At 37.7% G+C, this 16,978-nt stretch overlaps 1 protein-coding gene and 1 long non-coding RNA gene across 5 annotated transcripts in view; one reads left to right on the forward strand and one right to left on the reverse strand.

Moving 5' to 3' along the window:
• Window positions 1-16,978, forward strand: part of LOC126493114 (uncharacterized) — a 258,406-nt gene that overhangs the window by 137,585 nt on the left and 103,843 nt on the right. The window lies entirely within an intron of this gene.
• The window catches only part of Hdac8 (histone deacetylase 8), a 225,526-nt gene that overhangs the window by 106,792 nt on the left and 101,756 nt on the right, over window positions 1-16,978 (reverse strand). The window contains exons 10-11 of one of the 4 annotated variants that reach the window (XM_050129909.1): window positions 8,485-8,523; window positions 6,144-6,272 (exon numbers count right to left, since the gene is read on the reverse strand). The exons of 2 other annotated variants lie outside the window; for them this stretch is intronic. In XM_050129909.1, coding sequence (XP_049985866.1) covers window positions 8,512-8,523 — 12 coding nt within the window. In that variant the 3' untranslated portion in view covers window positions 6,144-6,272; window positions 8,485-8,511. Of the gene's footprint in view, window positions 1-6,064; window positions 6,273-8,484; window positions 8,524-16,978 lie in introns of those variants that run through there. One more of the 4 variants, XM_050129907.1, reaches the window with a different exon arrangement.

Below are 16,978 nucleotides of genomic sequence, written 5' to 3' on the forward strand. Positions count from 1 at the left end.
GAGGCTATCCTGATCTACATACAAGTTCCAGACCAGTCATGTCTACGTAGTGCAACCCGAACTTAACAGAAAAAAAAAAAACCCAATAACTAATTAAATAAATAAACACTAAACATTGTTGGTTATCACTTTTTGAGCCAGAACTAAAGAAAAGCCACTGAAGCATCTTATGAATAAGTCATTTATTGATTGGAGAACTTCAGGCCTCAAGCTCAGAGGTCAATAAATCCTTGAACAGTTGACACTGCTCACTGCCTACTAGATGAAAAGTTGGTGAAAAATACTCGAGGCCCTGTCTTTTCTCAATGGCTCAGTAGCTTGTTGACTGAAACATATAACTGCCAACATGAACTTAGATAGCAACCCATGTTGTAAACTGTATTCTGACCAACGGACCCCTGTCAGTGTGCCTTCATCTGCTGCTTTGCCTCTGTCACATGGTATCAGTACTAAGGCATCTTAGCAGAAGGCTTTCTTTTATGTGGATGATTGGAAACAAACAGAAGTGGTGCTACAGTATTCAAAGAGCTCAATAGCTTGTTTGAAGCTCATGGTTTATGTTGGAACAATGTTGTTTATACTTACATGGCAGTTCAAAAGCAATGGTGAGGAAAACTGTTGGCACCACGTACGGCTGAAGGCAGTAGCACCAGGCACACCACTGGGGACTGTATTCTTTACTGTCATAAACTCACACTAAAACAATCCAACTTTACGTGAGAATGTCTTTGTTGAAGCACTAAAATTGTTAGTGTCTTAAATCTTGCTGCTGGATGTGGTATTCTATGTGACAGACTAGGCGGCATGGGGAGGCGCTTTGGCTGTGCACTGTGGTACAATGGTTGCCTTGAGGTAAAGTTCATCTGTGATCAGATCTTCACGGAATACTAGCTTTGCCCAAAAGAACAACTGATGGATTATTATGATTCAATATTGTGATTAATGTTTTCTAAAAAATGAGGTGAGCCTCTAATTTTATGATAAACAACTGACGTGTTTGTTGCCAATGATAACAAATTCCTGGCTTTTAGTGAAACTGATTTCTAAAAACTTGATTCTGCCACTGTGAGCATGACAGCATTCAAAACTTAAGCTTCCCCCAGCGAATTCAGGGATGATATCAATGTTTTTTTTATGCTGCATAAAACGTGAGAACATTTTGAATGTTTTTATAACTCAGTGAACTGATATTTTCCAAATACTGTATTATAAGAGGGGTCAAATATCCATTCAAAGTATAGATTTAACCAAACAGCATGTAAAAAGTCATTGAGATGCTTTCAGATTCCATACTGCATTAACCTTAAAGAAACTACCATCGTCGTAGAGCTTTGGTACATTCAAGGAATCCACATAATTATCAGAAAAGATTATTACAACATTCCTTCCTTTTCCAGCTAAACATCCCTCACTTTCACCCGCAGAGCTGCATTTTTGTCAAATACTTTAACTAGGACAATGTCAGCGCAGACTGAAAGAGGAAGCACATGTGGGGAATGGACTGCCGCCTACTAAGCCAGAGAGCAAAGAGATGGGCGGAAGTCTATGGCGATAGCCTTTCTTCTCATGGAACTGAAGTCTTAGAAAATAGTTCTTTTTCATCAAAACATGTTATTTATAGTAGGACAAATTAATTTATTATTCTTATTTTAAGTAAATTAGCAAACACTTTAAGATAAAAATATAACAGACTATTTAAAGCAAAATGGATAACAATGCATCTAAGCGTTTACAACATTAAAAAGAAGCACCTGACTATAATTATAGAAAGGAAAGGGAGAAATGGGAGAACCTTGCTTTATGTGAAATAAAGTAACAATATTTGAAAGCAAACTCTAAATTAAATTTCATGCTGGGACCAGTAAGATGATGGCACTTGCCACCAAATCTGATGACTTCAGTTCAACCCCTGGAATACACATGGTGGGAGGAAGAGAACAGATTTCCCTAACTTGTCTCCTGACTTCCACAGGTGCATGCACCCTGACACATGCACCCCCACACAAACACCCCCCACCTCCACACACACCTAAATAAAATATAATAAAATTATGATATAAAAGCCAAATCAACTATAAAAAGTCCAGCCAAATTCTAGCTAGTAAGCAAGTAACGAGGGAAAAAATCCTAAAAAAGCATTTAGCTTTATATCCATCTTTCTGCTTGTTTTCTATTTGTCTCATCTCTTCTTTGTCCCTTTCTTTTGAATTAAGCTTAGCAGGCACAAAGGTCCTAGGTTCCATGTCTAGCACCACACAGCAAAACAAAACAAACAAAAACTCCCAGATCATTTGATTCAAAGGAAAGGGACAGAGCCAGGTGTGTTGGTGCATGCCTTTAATGTTATGCTGGGATTAAAGGCATAAGGATCAAAGGAGGCAGAGGTAAGTGAGTTCGAGGCCAGCCTAGTCTACAGAGTGAGTTCCAGGACAGGCTCCAAAGCTACAGAGAAACCCTGTCTTGAAAAAACAAAAAAGAAGAAGAAGAAGAAGAAGAAGAAGAAGAAGAAGAAGAAGAAGAAGAAGAAGAAGAAGAAGAAGAAGAAATCGTGAACTCTAAAATCATGGTTGGAAATTTCAGCTCTCTCAGCAATTGACAGAAGAAACAATAACAATTAGTAGTGTTAATAGAAGATGCAAACCATACTCTCAGTCAATCTGACTTAGTTAATAAAGATGGAAATTTCATTCAATTACAGCAGACCAAATATTCTTTACAGATTTTATAGTAAACATTTTCTAAGATAAATCATTTGCAGCCTTTAAAATTTTCCCATAAACATAAAAGGATTGAAATGATGTAGAGAGTATGTTCTCTGGTAAAAACTAAATTAAATAAAAATAAAAATAGGGGCTAGAGAGACGGCTGAGTGGCTATCAACGCTTGTTGCTCTTGTGGAGGACCTGGTTTCAGATCTTAGCACCCACATGGTGGCCCACAACCACTGAAGCACCAGACTGTAAGCGCAGGAGGATCTGGGTGTTTGCTGGGAGAATGTGACTCCTCATAACATAAGAAGCTGTACCCAAAAAGTGTCACCAACATGACTGTCCAAACATGAGCTGAACAACAATAGACGTGCTAAAATGGAGGTGGAAAGACCATAGGGCCTCAGCCCTACGCAAAGAACTACATACAGGCAACTACGGAAAGCTGAGAGCAGGAGAAATCGTCTTCCCCAGGGAAGTGCACACCAATTGCTTATCCAATCCCAAACGGTCAGTCCTGAAAATATACATACAAGTGACATTGTATGGACTCAGCAAGTTATATTTAGGAATATATGTATATATACACATATACATGTAACAAGAATTAATGAAAAATACAGGCAACGTATTTGAAAGAAAACAAGGGTGGTATATGGAAGGATTTGAGGGGGAAAAGGGGGAGGGGGGAAATGTAATTATATTACAGTTCCAAAAATAACTATATAGAAAAGCTTTTAAATATTTGAGAGTTAACTAAATATTATTTTAAACTCTATATTTTAAACTAAGTCATGTTAAAGAGAAAATATTTTGCATCACAATTTGTGAGAAGCAGCTAAATTGGTGCTTACACAGAAATCTGTAGCTCAAAATGCTCATATTAGTCAAAAGGATTAAAAATCAATGAGCTAAATTTTGTTTTTGAGACAGAGTCTCACTATCTAACCTGCTCTGAAGCTTGCTGTATAGACCAGGCTGACCTCAAACTCAAAGAGATCCATTTGCCCTGCCTCCCAAGTGCTGGAATTAAAGGCATGTACCATCCCACCTGGCCCAATGAGCTACGTTTCTATCATAAGAAACTAGAAAAAGTACTAAGAACAATACAAAAAAGACAAGGGAGAAAATAACAGAATTAAGAAAATTGAAAAGAAAAATGAAGTCTATGAAATGAAAAGCTAGTTCTCTGAAAAAGCAACAAGCATTACAACCCTGACATTTTGACACACACCTGTAATTTTACCACTCAGGAGGGGGTGGTAGGAAGGTCAAGAATTCAGTCTTCCTCAGCTACATAGCAGGTTATATGTTATCCTAGGCTATGTGTAGCCTTGTCTCTCACAAACACAAAAGCAAGAGCTGGTGGATAATTCAGTTGGCAAACTGCTTGTCAGGCAAGCATGACGACCTAAGTTTGATTTCCAGCACCTATGTAAAAGTCAGTGTTGTAAGGAAACTTAGCAAACATTTTGTTTACTTATAATGATTTTAATATAGCTTGTCAGATTGTGATATTGTTAGAGATTCAGAAAAATTTACCACTGAAGAGTCACTTGTTTTTTTATAGCTGTTATCAGTGGAAGGTAAAGACATTTACAATAAACAGAGTACAAGAATATATTAAAAGTATACTTCCTTTGTTTTTGTTTTTGAGACAGAGTTTCTTTGTGTAGCCCTGGCTGTCCTAGAACTCTCTCTGTAGACCAGGCTGGCTTCAAACTCAGAAAGAAATCTGCTTGACTCTGCCTCCTGAATCCTGAGATGAAAGGTGTNCCATGCATTTGCTTGCAAATTTCAAGCTGTTGTTACTGTTTTCTGCTGTGTAGTACTCCATTGTGAAAATGTACCACATTTTCCTTATCCATTCCTCAGTTGAGGGGCATTTAGAACAACAAGAGTTCTTAACTGCTGAGCCATATCTCCAGTACATAAAATGAATTTTTTTAATATTTATGTAATAGAAAGCTATAGTTCCCCATAGTTGATTTAATACAGATGATTTATCATACAAATATTTGTACCTTTAAAATCTTAAACATTCAATACATATAATATATATATTAAATTTCAAAAAAAATTTTAAAAAAAGTCAGTATTGTAAAAGTTCACTGAAAAGCCAGTGTTGGGGAGGGTAAGACAAGAGTATCTCTGGGGCTTGCTGGCCAGATGTCCTAGCCAATCAGTTAGTCCCAGCTTCACAGAGAGACCCTGTCTCAAAAAAATATGGTGGAAAGAGAATGGGAAAGACAGCTAACACCAAACTCCCACTTTCACACATGTGTATCTACACTCACATGTGTGCACACACACTGTACACATACACAAAAGAAAAAGGGAAAACTATACTTCAGGTTTCTTGATAGACCATGAGTTAAGATAATAATAAAAAATGGAAGTAACCAATACATCAAATGAGAGAAGAGACATCTGTACAGCTCCGTAGAAGTTAAAAATAATAATGAGTAAAGGAATAAATTTCTTGAAAGACAAATCACCAATGTGGAATCAAGAAATCATCATCAATCTTATAAAACATTACAAACCAAAACTTTCTCATAAAGAAAAGTCTAGGTTCAAAGGTTTTCAAAACCAGCGAATTCTGGTTTAGAAAAAACAGTTTAGAAGGCCATAATATCCATCCTACAAAACTCTTTCAGAAAGCAAAAGATGAGGTGAAAGTTTTTTTAAGTAATGTTTTTAAGATAACATTCCATTATTCTGATATCAAAACCAAATATATATATTGCAAGAAAACAATAGGCCAACATTCCTCATCAAGACACAATAATGAGGCCTGAGGCAGCAAACTCCACAGGAACTGGACTGAGTCAGTGACTGGGGCTGGCCTGGGAAGGTGAACTCCACAGGAACAGGGGCGGATCCAGACCAGGGACATTTGCGGAAGCAGAACTGGGCCAGCAACCTAGTCCTGAGTGGGCCTGAGGCGGTAAGCTCCATGGGAATGGGACTGAGCTGGTGACCCAGGCCAGAGCAGACCTGAGACTGTGAGTTCCAGGGGAGCGGATCCAGATCTGGGACATTTGCAGAGGCAGGACTGAGACAGCGACCTGCGCCAGAGTAGGTACAGAGGGGCAGCCAGGGCCAGAGACCTCTGTGGGTCCAGGCATGAGTCTGAGACTTCTGAGGGAGTAGGCCTGAGTCAGGACCTCTGCGAGTCTGGGCGTTGGTCTGGGATCTTCAAGGGAGTAGGCAGGAACCAGAAACCACTGCAGGTCCAGGTATGAGTCTGAGACCTCTGAGGTCCCTGAGCCAGGACCTCTGCAGGTTCGGGCACACTCAAATCTGGGACCTCCAGGGAGTAGATCAGAGCTAGAGATCTTTGTGGAACCAACCTCAAGACAGGGACCTCCGCAGGAGCAGATCTAGACCAGGGACATTTACAGAAACAGGACTGAGCCGGCAACTTAGGCCGGAGCAGGCAAACCTCAGGAGCACGAAGCGACCTCCAGGACACGGAGTGACCAATGAGGTGACTGGAACTGTGGCACTGACTGCACCACGAGGAGCAACCATCTGAGCCTTGGATCCATCCACTGGCACCTGGAAGATTGATCACCAGAGTCACAGTCAGCCCCAACCACACCAATCATAGGAAAAGATGGGTAGACAAGGTCAGAACACATGCAACACTACAAAGAGCAACACGACACCAGGAAAAACTAATGTCCCTTCAAAAGCAACACTTGGACAACCAAATATAGATGAAGCAGAAGAAAATGACCTAAAATAACTTTAGGAGAATGTTTGAGGCCCTTAAAGAGGAAATAAAAAATTCCCTCAAAGAAATGGAGGAAAAAACAAACAAAAAAATTGGAAGGCATCAACAAATCCCTTAAACAAAAACAAACAAACAAAAAAAGCAATGAAACATATGAAAGAAACTATTTAAGACTTGAAAGCCGAAATAGAGACAAGAAAAAAAAAAACACAAGCTAGGGGAATTACAGAAACAGAAATCATGAGAAAATGATCAGGAACCACAAACACAAGCATTAACAGCATAATACAAGAAATGGAAGGGAGAATCTCAAGTGCTAAAGATACACTAGAGAAAATAGACTCAGCAGTCAAAGAAAACATTGAATCTAAAAAAACTTAACATAAAATATCCAGGAAATATGGGACACCATGAAAAGACCAAACCTAAGAATAATAGGTATAGAAGAAGGAGAAGAAGTTCAACTCAAAAGCACAGAAAATATATTTAACAAAATTATAGAAGAAAACTTTCCCAACCTAAAGAAAGATATGCCTATGAAGATACAAGACGCTTACAGAACACCAAACAGACTGGATCAAAAAAAAAAAAAGTCTCCTCGCCAAATAAAAATCAAAATACTAAACATGCAAAATAAAGAAAGAATATTAAGAGCTGAAAAAAAAGGCCAAGTAACATATAAAGGCAGACCTATGAGAATTACACCTGACTTCTCAATGGAAACAATGAAAGCCAGAAGGTCCTGGTCAAGCGTTATGCAGACATTAAGAGACCATGGATGCCAACCCAGATTACTACATCCAGAAAAGCTTTCAATTACCATAGAAGGACAAAAGAAGATATTCCATGACAAAACCAGATTTAACCAATACCTAGCTACAAACCCAGTCCTACACAAAGTACTAGAAGGAAAACTCCAACCCAAGAAAGTTGCCTAGATCAACCAAAACATAAACAACTGATCTCACAGCAGTAAATCCCAAAGAAGGGAAAAGCATACAAGTTAACATCACCAACAACAAAAACTAAATTAACAGGAGATAGCAATCACTGGTGATTAATATCCCTTAATATAAATAGACTCAACTCACCTATAAAAAGACATAGGATAACAGATTGGATATGAAAACAGAATTCATCCTTCTGCTGCATACAAGAAACATACCTCAACCTCAAAGACAGACATTGCTTCAGAGTAAAGGGTTGGGAAAACATTTTCCAATCTAATGGTCCTAAGAAACAAGCTGGTGTAGCTATCCTAATATCTAACAAAATGGGCTTCAAACTAAAATCAATCAAAAGAGACAAATAAGGACATTTCATATTAGTCATAAGAAAAATCCATCAAGAGGAAATCTCAATACTGAACATCTATGCCCCCAATACAAGGGCACCCTCATATGTAAAAGAAACACTTCTAAAGCTTTAATCACACATTAAATCCCACACACTAATAGTGGGAGATTTCAACATTCCACTCTCACTCCTGGACAGGTCAGTCAGACAAAAAATGAACAGAGAAACAAGGGAACTAACAGATGTTAAGACTCAAATGGACTTAACAGACATCTATAGAATATTCCACCCAAATATAAAAGAATATACCTTCTTCTCAGAACCTCATGGAACTTTCTGAGAAATTGACCACATACTCGGTAACAAAACAAACCTCAACAGATACAAAAAAAAAAAAAAAAACCAAAAACTGGAACAACCCCATGTATCTTATCAGCTTAAAATTAGAATTCAACAGCAACACTAATTCCAGAAAGCCCACAAACACATAAAAATTAAACAATGTTCACTTGAAGCATCAATGTGTCAAGGAAGAAATAAAGGGAGAAATTAAAGACTTCCTAAAATTCAATGAAAATGACCACACAACATACCCAAATTTATGGGACACAATGAAAGCAGTGTTAAGAGGAAAGTTCATAGCACAAAATGGCTACATAAGGAAGCTGAAAAAAAAATCCCACACTAGTGAATTAACAGAACGTTTGAAAATTTTAGAACAAAAAGAAGCAAACTTACCCAAGAGAACTAGACGGCAGGAAATAGTCAAATTGAGAGCTGAAATCAACAAAATAGAAAGAAAGAAAACAAAACAAAGAATCAATGAGACAAAGAGTTGGTTCTTCAAGAAAATCAACAAAATAGACAAACCTTTATTCAAACTAACCAAAAGGCAGAGAGAGAATATCCAAATTAACAAAATCAGAAATGAAAAGGGGGACATAACAACAAACACAGAGGAAATCCAGACAGTCATTAGTTCATATTTAAAAAAAAACTGTACTCCACAAAATTGGAAAACTTAAAGGAAATAAAAAAAACTTTCTGGATAATTTTCAGTTATCAAAATTAAATCAAGACCAGATAAGCAAATCAAATAGACCTATAACTGTCAAAGAAATAGAAACAGTCATCAAAAGTCCCCCAGCCATTTTGGACCAGATAGTTTCAGCTCAGAATTCTACAAGATTTTCAAAGAAAAACTAATACCAATACTCCTCAAATTGTTCCACACAATAGAAACAGAAGGAACATTGCCAAACTCTTTTTATGAGGCTACAATTATCCTGATACCCAAACCACATAAAGAAATTACTAAGAAAGAGAATTACAGACCAATCTCACTCATGAACATTGATGCAAAAATACAAAATAAAATACTGACAAACTGATTCCAAGAACACATCAGAACCATCATCCACCATGATCAAGTCAGCTTCATCCCAGAGATGTGGGGATAGTTCATCATACGAAAATCTGTCAAAGTAATCCACCATATAAACAAACTGAAAAATAAAAACCACATGATCATGTCATAAGATGCTGCAAAAGCTTTTGACAAAATACAACATCCCTTCATGATTAAGGTCTTGGAGAGAGCAGGGATACAAGGAACATACCTAAACATAATAAAGGCAATATACTGCAAGCCAACAGCCAACATCAATCTAAATGGAGAGAAACTCACAGAGATCCCACTGAAATCAGGAACAAGACAAGGTTGTCCTCTCTTTCCATAGCTATTCAATATAGTTCTTGAGGTCCTAGCTAGAGCAATAAGACTACAAAAGAAGATCAAGGGGATACAAATCGGAAAAGAAGTCAAACTCTCACTATTTGCTGATGATATGATAATTTCATAAGCGACCCCAAAAATTCTATCAAGAAACTTCACAACTCATAAACACTTCCAGTAATGTAGCACGATACAAGATCAACTAAAAAAAGTAGCCCTCCTTTACATAGATGATAAATGGGCTGAGAAAGAAATCAAAGAAACAGCATCCTTCAAAATAGCCACAAATAACATAAAGTATCTCAGAGTAACTCTAACCAAACTCTAACCAAACAAGTGGAAGACTTGTATGACAAGAACTTTAAATCTGTGAAGAAAGAAATTGAAGAAGACACCAGAAAGTGGAAAGATCTCCCATGCACCCATGGGTAGGTAGAATTAACATAAATGGCAATCTTACCAAAAGCAATCTACAGATTCATCGCAATGCCCATCAAAATTCTTAACAGACCTCGAAAGAACAGTATTCAGCTTCATATGGAAAAACAAAAAACCCAGGATAGCCAAAACAATTCTGTACAATAAAAGAACTTCTGGAGGCATCACAATCCCTGACTTCAAACTCTACTACAGAGCTACAGTACTGGAAATAGCCTGCTATTGGCATAAAAATAGACAGGGGGACCAATGGAACTGAATCAAAGACCCGGATATTAATCCACACACCTTCGAACACCTGATTTTTGACAAAAAAAAAAAAAAACAATAAATATCAAATGGAAAAAAGAAAGCATATTTAACAAATGGTGCTGGCATAACTGCATAGCAACACGTAGGAAGAATGAAAATAGATCCATATCTATCACCATGCACAAAACTCAAGTCCAAATGGATCAAAGACCTCAACATAAAGCCAGTCACACTGAACCTCATAGAAGAGAAAGTAGGAAGTACACTTGAATGCATTGGCACCGGAGACCACTTCCTAAATACAACCCTAGTAGTATAGACACTGAGAGAAACAATTAATAAATGGGACCTCCTGAAAATGAAAAGATTCTGTAAAGCAAAGGACATGGTCAATGAGACAAAACGGCAGCCTACAGAATGGGAAAAGATCTTCACCAACCCCACATCAGATAGAGGTCTGATCTCCAAAATATACAAAGAACTCAATAAATTGGTCATCAAAAGAACAAATAACCCAATAAAAGAATAGAGTACAGACCTAAACAGAGAACTATCAATAGAGGAATCTAAAATGGCTGAAAGACACTTAAGGAAATGCTCATCATCCTTAGTCATCAGAGAAATGCAAATCAAAACAGCTCTGAGATTCCATTTTCCATCTGTAAGAATGACTAAGATCAAAAACACTGATGACAACTTATGCTGGAGAGGATGTGGGGTAAAGGGAACACTTCTGCATTGCTGGTGGGAATACAAGCTGTTATAACCCCTTTGGATGTCAGTGTAGAGATTTCTCAGAAAATTAGGAAACGACCTTCCTCAACACCCAACAATACCACTTTTGGATATATACCCAAAGGATGTTCAATCATAACACAAGGACATATGACATTATTTGTCATAGCCAGAGCCTGGAAACAACCTAAATGCCCCTCGACCAAGGAATGGATTAGGAAAATGTGTTACATTTACACAATGGAGTACTACACAGCAGGGAAAAATAATGACATCTTGAAATTTGCAGGTAAATGGATGAAGCTAGAAAACATCATATTGCGTGAGGTAACCCAGACCCAGAAAGACAATTATCACATGTACTCACTCATAGGTGGTTTTAAAGCATAAAGCAAAGAAAACCAGGCTACAAATCACAATCCCAGAGAACCTAGACAACAATGAAGACCCTAAGAGACATATATGGATCTAATATACATGGGAAGTAGAAAAAGACAAGATCTCCTGAGTAAATTGGAAATACAATAAAATCAATAAAAATAATAAAAAAGAATTTATGCAACAATATTCGTATATAGGCTTCCAACAGTGTGTGGCCTAGGCATGTCTTCCTGTTTCAAGATCTAGATTAAAGGCATGTATATTCCCACCTCAAAAAAAAAAGACACAATAACCCTTGACCAAGTTTCAGCAAGCTAAATAAACAATAAGATAACAAATGCATCATGACCATGTAGGTCTTATCCCAGGAATGCAGTTATTTTACAAGAGAAAAGTCAGTGCAAGTCACTAAAACAGAATAATGGATGCTAGATGATCATTTTAGCAGATGAAGAAAAAACATTTAACAAAATTCTATGTTCATTGGTGAGAAAAACAGCTTTAATTAGAAATGGAGAAGAACTTCCTTTTCCTAATAAAGTACATGCTTGGGAAAAAAGCACTTTCGTTAACATCACATTTTACAGGAGAAAATGAAGTGCTTCCTCTCTTTGAATAGGAACAAGCAAAGAAGAGGATGTTCACTTAGTTTTGCCACTCAACACTGTACTGATGGTCTTAACCCACAGTTCCAAGCAGTGCAGTAAGACAAGAAAAAAGAAAGAAAATGTATAAAGATTGTATAATGGACTTAAAATTCTAAATTCATAGATGCCATGCTCAGGTACAAGGAACATGCTATTTAATTACAAAAAAGGAAACAAAGATCAAGGTTATATTGTTCAATATCAATATTCTACTTAAGATCTATATTCTGGCAACACTTAGAAATTATTTAGGATATGCTATGTACAAAAAATCAGTACCATGAAATGACTTAAGAGTAAATTTAACAAAATTTGTTGAAGGCCTGTCTATTGTAGTTTAAACTAAAATTCAAAATTTAAGATGATATATAAGTAAATGGGTTCAAAGACTAAATTGACTATGAAGACATTATTACTTCCAAATAAATACATATAAATTCAGTGGACTTTATCAAAAGACTTTTACAGTAGTAACATCAATTTGTATATAAATCAATTTAATTTATTTTAATAGCTACATGTATTTCTTAATATGAACAAGGTAGTTTCCTAACCATTTTATGAAAAGCAGTCTGGTGAAACAGTGTATTATTTTGATGATTATGTGTATTAAGTTTGTGCTTAAAAAGTTACTTCAGATTTCAGAATTTTGAATTATAAATGTTCAACTTGTACATAAAACTGCTTTACTCAAACATAGACCATGGGATCTAAATAGTAAAACTAGATTACGGACTATTTTTCCATGTAATAGTGCTACTTATCCATGTACTGGCCTTTTTATGGGTTCATGTCATGTTTGGGCTTCCCATGGTAGAGTTTCAGGGCCCAATCAGACCCGTATGCTCCATTTCTCTTAAGCTTTCCCAGTTCTGATGTCTTTTTACTCCTAGCTTGTCTGTCCAACCTCGTTTCCCAATTCCTAGACTGATGTCAGCTCCTTGATTGCTGGATTTCTGTCATCACCCATTTTATGTCTCATAGGGTTGTGCACCAAGAGCCACCCAGAAAAGCTTGGAGAATCTGTGCTGGGCTTGCTTTCTCAGATCCCTTCCCTGCATGGCAATACAGAATTTTCTTGGGATAGATGGCTTTCTCATGGTTTGGATACATGGCACTTCTTGAAAAAGACAGGAAGTTGGTGCTAGGTGTTGACTTATACTCCCAGAGAGAATATATTATATTTCTATTCCTCTCATCTTGAAAACAAATCTTTTATGTGACTGCTGATATTATTAAAATACCTTCTTGCTTATTTATTTTAATTATTTAATGATGGAAAATCAGTTAGGTGGGTGCTTAATACTTTGCTAAACACAAAAAACCTAAAATAGACAACCAGATACAGGTGACCAGAAAAAGAGTATAGTTTGAGAATCTTCAATCTGAAATCCAAAATGTTCCAAAATCTAAAATATTTTTAGTGTTAATCTGATATCAGATGCGGTAATAACCATACCTTATATTGTTTTATGCAAAAACAATTAAATATTCAGTAAAGTTATCTTCAAACTCTATGTAGATGGTATATTTGAAACAAATGAATTCTTTACATTCCTATTCCATACCCTGGGAAATCTCATTATTTATATACAGTTGTTAGTTATCAAAAAAACAAAACAAGACAACCCGAATCTGTAATACTTCTGCTCACAAACGTTCTGACTAAATGTGCTAGGGGTATACTTGAACCTTTTAACTTAGTTGTATGGCTTTCAAGTTTATCCCCTTAGCAGCCTACCTCCTATTTTCTAAGAAATAAGCTTTCTCAATTAAAATATTAGATTTACTTATCATAACTTACATATATATGTTTTGTTTTCATGTATGTACTGTATGTATACCACATGCATGTCTGGGTTCTGTAGAGGTCAGAAGAAGGTGCCATACTTCCTGGAACTGGAGTTCTAGGCAGTTGTGGGCTACAATATGGATGCTGGGAACCAAACCTGCGTCTTCTCTAAGAACAGCAAGTGCTTTTAAAACCACTGAACTGTACCATCTCTCTGGCACCAAATTGTCTCTCTAAAAACCAAGTGCATCATTTTTTCCAGAGGAAAAAAATGTAGGTTCACCTGTGCAGCATTTAAGACTCTTCATATCTGGTCCCAAGTCCCAAGTGTTCCCATTCTCTTGCATATTCTGTTATACACACAGTACATTTCTTACTGTTCTCTTCCATTTCTGTCCCCTTTGTGTACTGTACAGACCTCTGTCTTCATCACTTAGCAAACTCTCAATCAGTTCTGAACATTCAGTTCAAAGTTTCAGCGTCTCACTGGTTGGTCCTCGAATTTGCTATGTAGGTAGCTCAAGTTACCCTTGAACTTGTGCTCCTCCTGACTCAGCCTGCTGAGTGCCCCAGAACTCCCAACTTAGTTCAATGGTCTGTTAAGGGTTCCCTTTTGCCCCCTGCCTGTCCTGGATTTGAATACACTGCTTTGCAGCCTTGATTAGAGGGTAGTATTTTTGAGGACACTGGGTTTACCTTGTTTGTGTATATGAATCCTGATCTGAAAACGTCCTGGCAAGTAGTAGGGGCCCCATGAATTGCTAAATGAATGATGAGGTAAAGGAATAGGTCAAAAGGCTTGGCTGATTTAGGCTAAAGGGTTTTGAAAGTCACGGGGATTGCGGCTAGACCTAGGAAGACAGCACAGAAGTGGGGAAAGGGCACTTAGAGGATGAGGATGATTATTGTCCTAGGGGACAGAAGAATAAAGTCCAAGAATGAGAGCAGAGATAGTGAGGAGGTCAGCTGGGCCGTAGCTGACTGTTGCAATAGTTGACCTTGTAACTGTGCTGACTGTATTTCTCAAGTCCCTCTTTTGGCTCCCGGAGGGCAGGGTCATTTGTGCTCTCCGTTGTATGCCCTTCACACTTGATGCATATCTCCATAGTCATCGTTCCTACTATCTTCTGGTTACTCTGAAAAAATTCCGTGTAAGGGTGTTTTGCTTGCACGTATGTCTCTACACCATTGACATGTCTGGTGTCCGTGGATGACAGAAAAATGTGTCAGATTCCCTGGACCTGAAGTTATAGCTGGCTTTAAGCTACCACATGGGTGTTTGGGAACTGAACCTGGGTCTTCAGTGGCTGGGATCACTGAGCCATCTCTCCAGTCCCTACCTTTTATTTATTTACTTATTTGTTAAAACCGAGACAAGGTCTCCTAAATGGCTGAGCCTGGCCTGGAACTTGCTATGTGGCCCAAGCTGGCTTCAAACTCACAGTCCTCCCGCCTTAGTGACCAGACTGCTGAGATGATAGGGGGTGTGAACAGGCCTGTCTGGCCTTCTAGCTCCCACTCTGTTCTGCATTATCATATCTGTGCAGCGGCACAGCTCCCCATGCACACAGCCGCCTTCTCCAGGTACATAAGATAGGGCAGAAGGTCTTCCTGACCTTTGCGTCTTTTAAGACACAGAGTAGTACAGTTCCTAGCAAATACTGGATACACAGAGAGTATTTTTATCTACCATTTGTTGATCCGATTGCAGAAGACCACCAGGATATTTGTGCGCAATTGTGTATTGTGACACAAAACTTATATATGCCTTTATACTGTGTGGTCTATTTTTGGCAATTTTCATTAAAATGATATCTCATTGTACCTGAATACTGTCATTTCAATTTTCTTCTTTGTTCCTTCTTGGATGACTCATATCTCTTATACCAGAAGAATATGACAGAAGGGATTCACAAAGGGTTTGGACAGATTTCTGAATGACAGAGTCATAAATGTCTGGGTATAAGAAGTGTGGAACACGCAAAAGGGAAGTAAGAACTGGCATTTCTGAAATGTCTGTTCCATGCCACGGACTGTGTCTCAGGCACTTGACACACATCGCATCTCATTTCATCTTGCAGGATGAATCCATAGAAAGACAGAGCATCTCGATCCACAAGGCTAAACCTGCATCTGTTCTCACGCATAGCTTCTCCAGGTACCAAAGGCAATATTCGTGTTTATTAAAATTTTATCACTCTTTTAATACAGATGAATCATTAGATTTGCTTTTGTTTCTGAGGAACATAACACTCACTCTCAATTCAGACTTCTACAGCTTATGGCTGCTTTCTGACATAACCTGATCAGTTTTTAGAGTCCCGGAGCTCTAAATTACAATGCAATCTGAGATATTCCCACAGCAATAACAGCAATTACATTTGTTCACAGTACTTACCTTTATATTTCATTAAGCTTCCAAATACTGAATAAAGGTAAGTCAAGTCAAGAAAAGAGACTTCCATTAACCCTGACACTAGCAAATTGTCTCAAATTACAGCATGCCTTCTATTTGTATTCTAGACATATTGAGTGGTTTCTCTGAGTTACATATTATACCTTACCTATGGTTAGAAGAAAATTGGAAGCAAATTAGTTTAAGTTACTTCTAATTTAAAAAAAAATAATAGTGACTTCATAAAGCATAATGCTCTCAAGTATACAGCAATACATTTGGCAGAAATCATAACATTACAAGCAAAGCACTATCCCTCATCTTTGGGAAATAACTGGAAAAGGAGGGCTTCACAGACTGCTTTGTTACTTTAAGCTACACAGTCTAAGGTTTGTGGCTACATCTTCATCAGTGATAACATGCTCTCTGCCAGGGGGAGAAGTAGGTGGGAATCGATAGGGTACATAGATGGCATTCACCTTTGAATTACTGATTATTAGCACACCCACAGGTCCCAGACAGCTTTTATTGCTTGTTTTGAGAAAACTCAAACAGACATCTCTTCTTTGTAAAGGCCATCTCATATAACTAGAGAAAATGGCAACGGTTCAGCTGACATGTTTCACAGTTCGGATGGTCCAACTCCAATCTCTGTACCTCGAATTGCTGGAAACCCATCAGACCTGACTTTCTTAGAGACTATAGTTCCTGAACTCTATATTAGTCAAAGACAATTGAGAGAACAGGATGGCCACCAAAGAATATGTGTCACATCTCACCTATGGCACCCCTAAAATCAGACCAAAACCTAGCTTTTATATTTAAAAATGAGCCCCTTCCCTCTTGAGGCTAGGGGC

The sequence above is a fragment of the Alexandromys fortis genome, unplaced genomic scaffold (assembly GCF_014885135.2).
Source record: "Alexandromys fortis isolate MF-2015 unplaced genomic scaffold, M_Fortis_MF-2015_v1.1 scaffold_321, whole genome shotgun sequence".
Taxonomy (NCBI): Eukaryota; Metazoa; Chordata; class Mammalia; order Rodentia; family Cricetidae; genus Alexandromys; species Alexandromys fortis.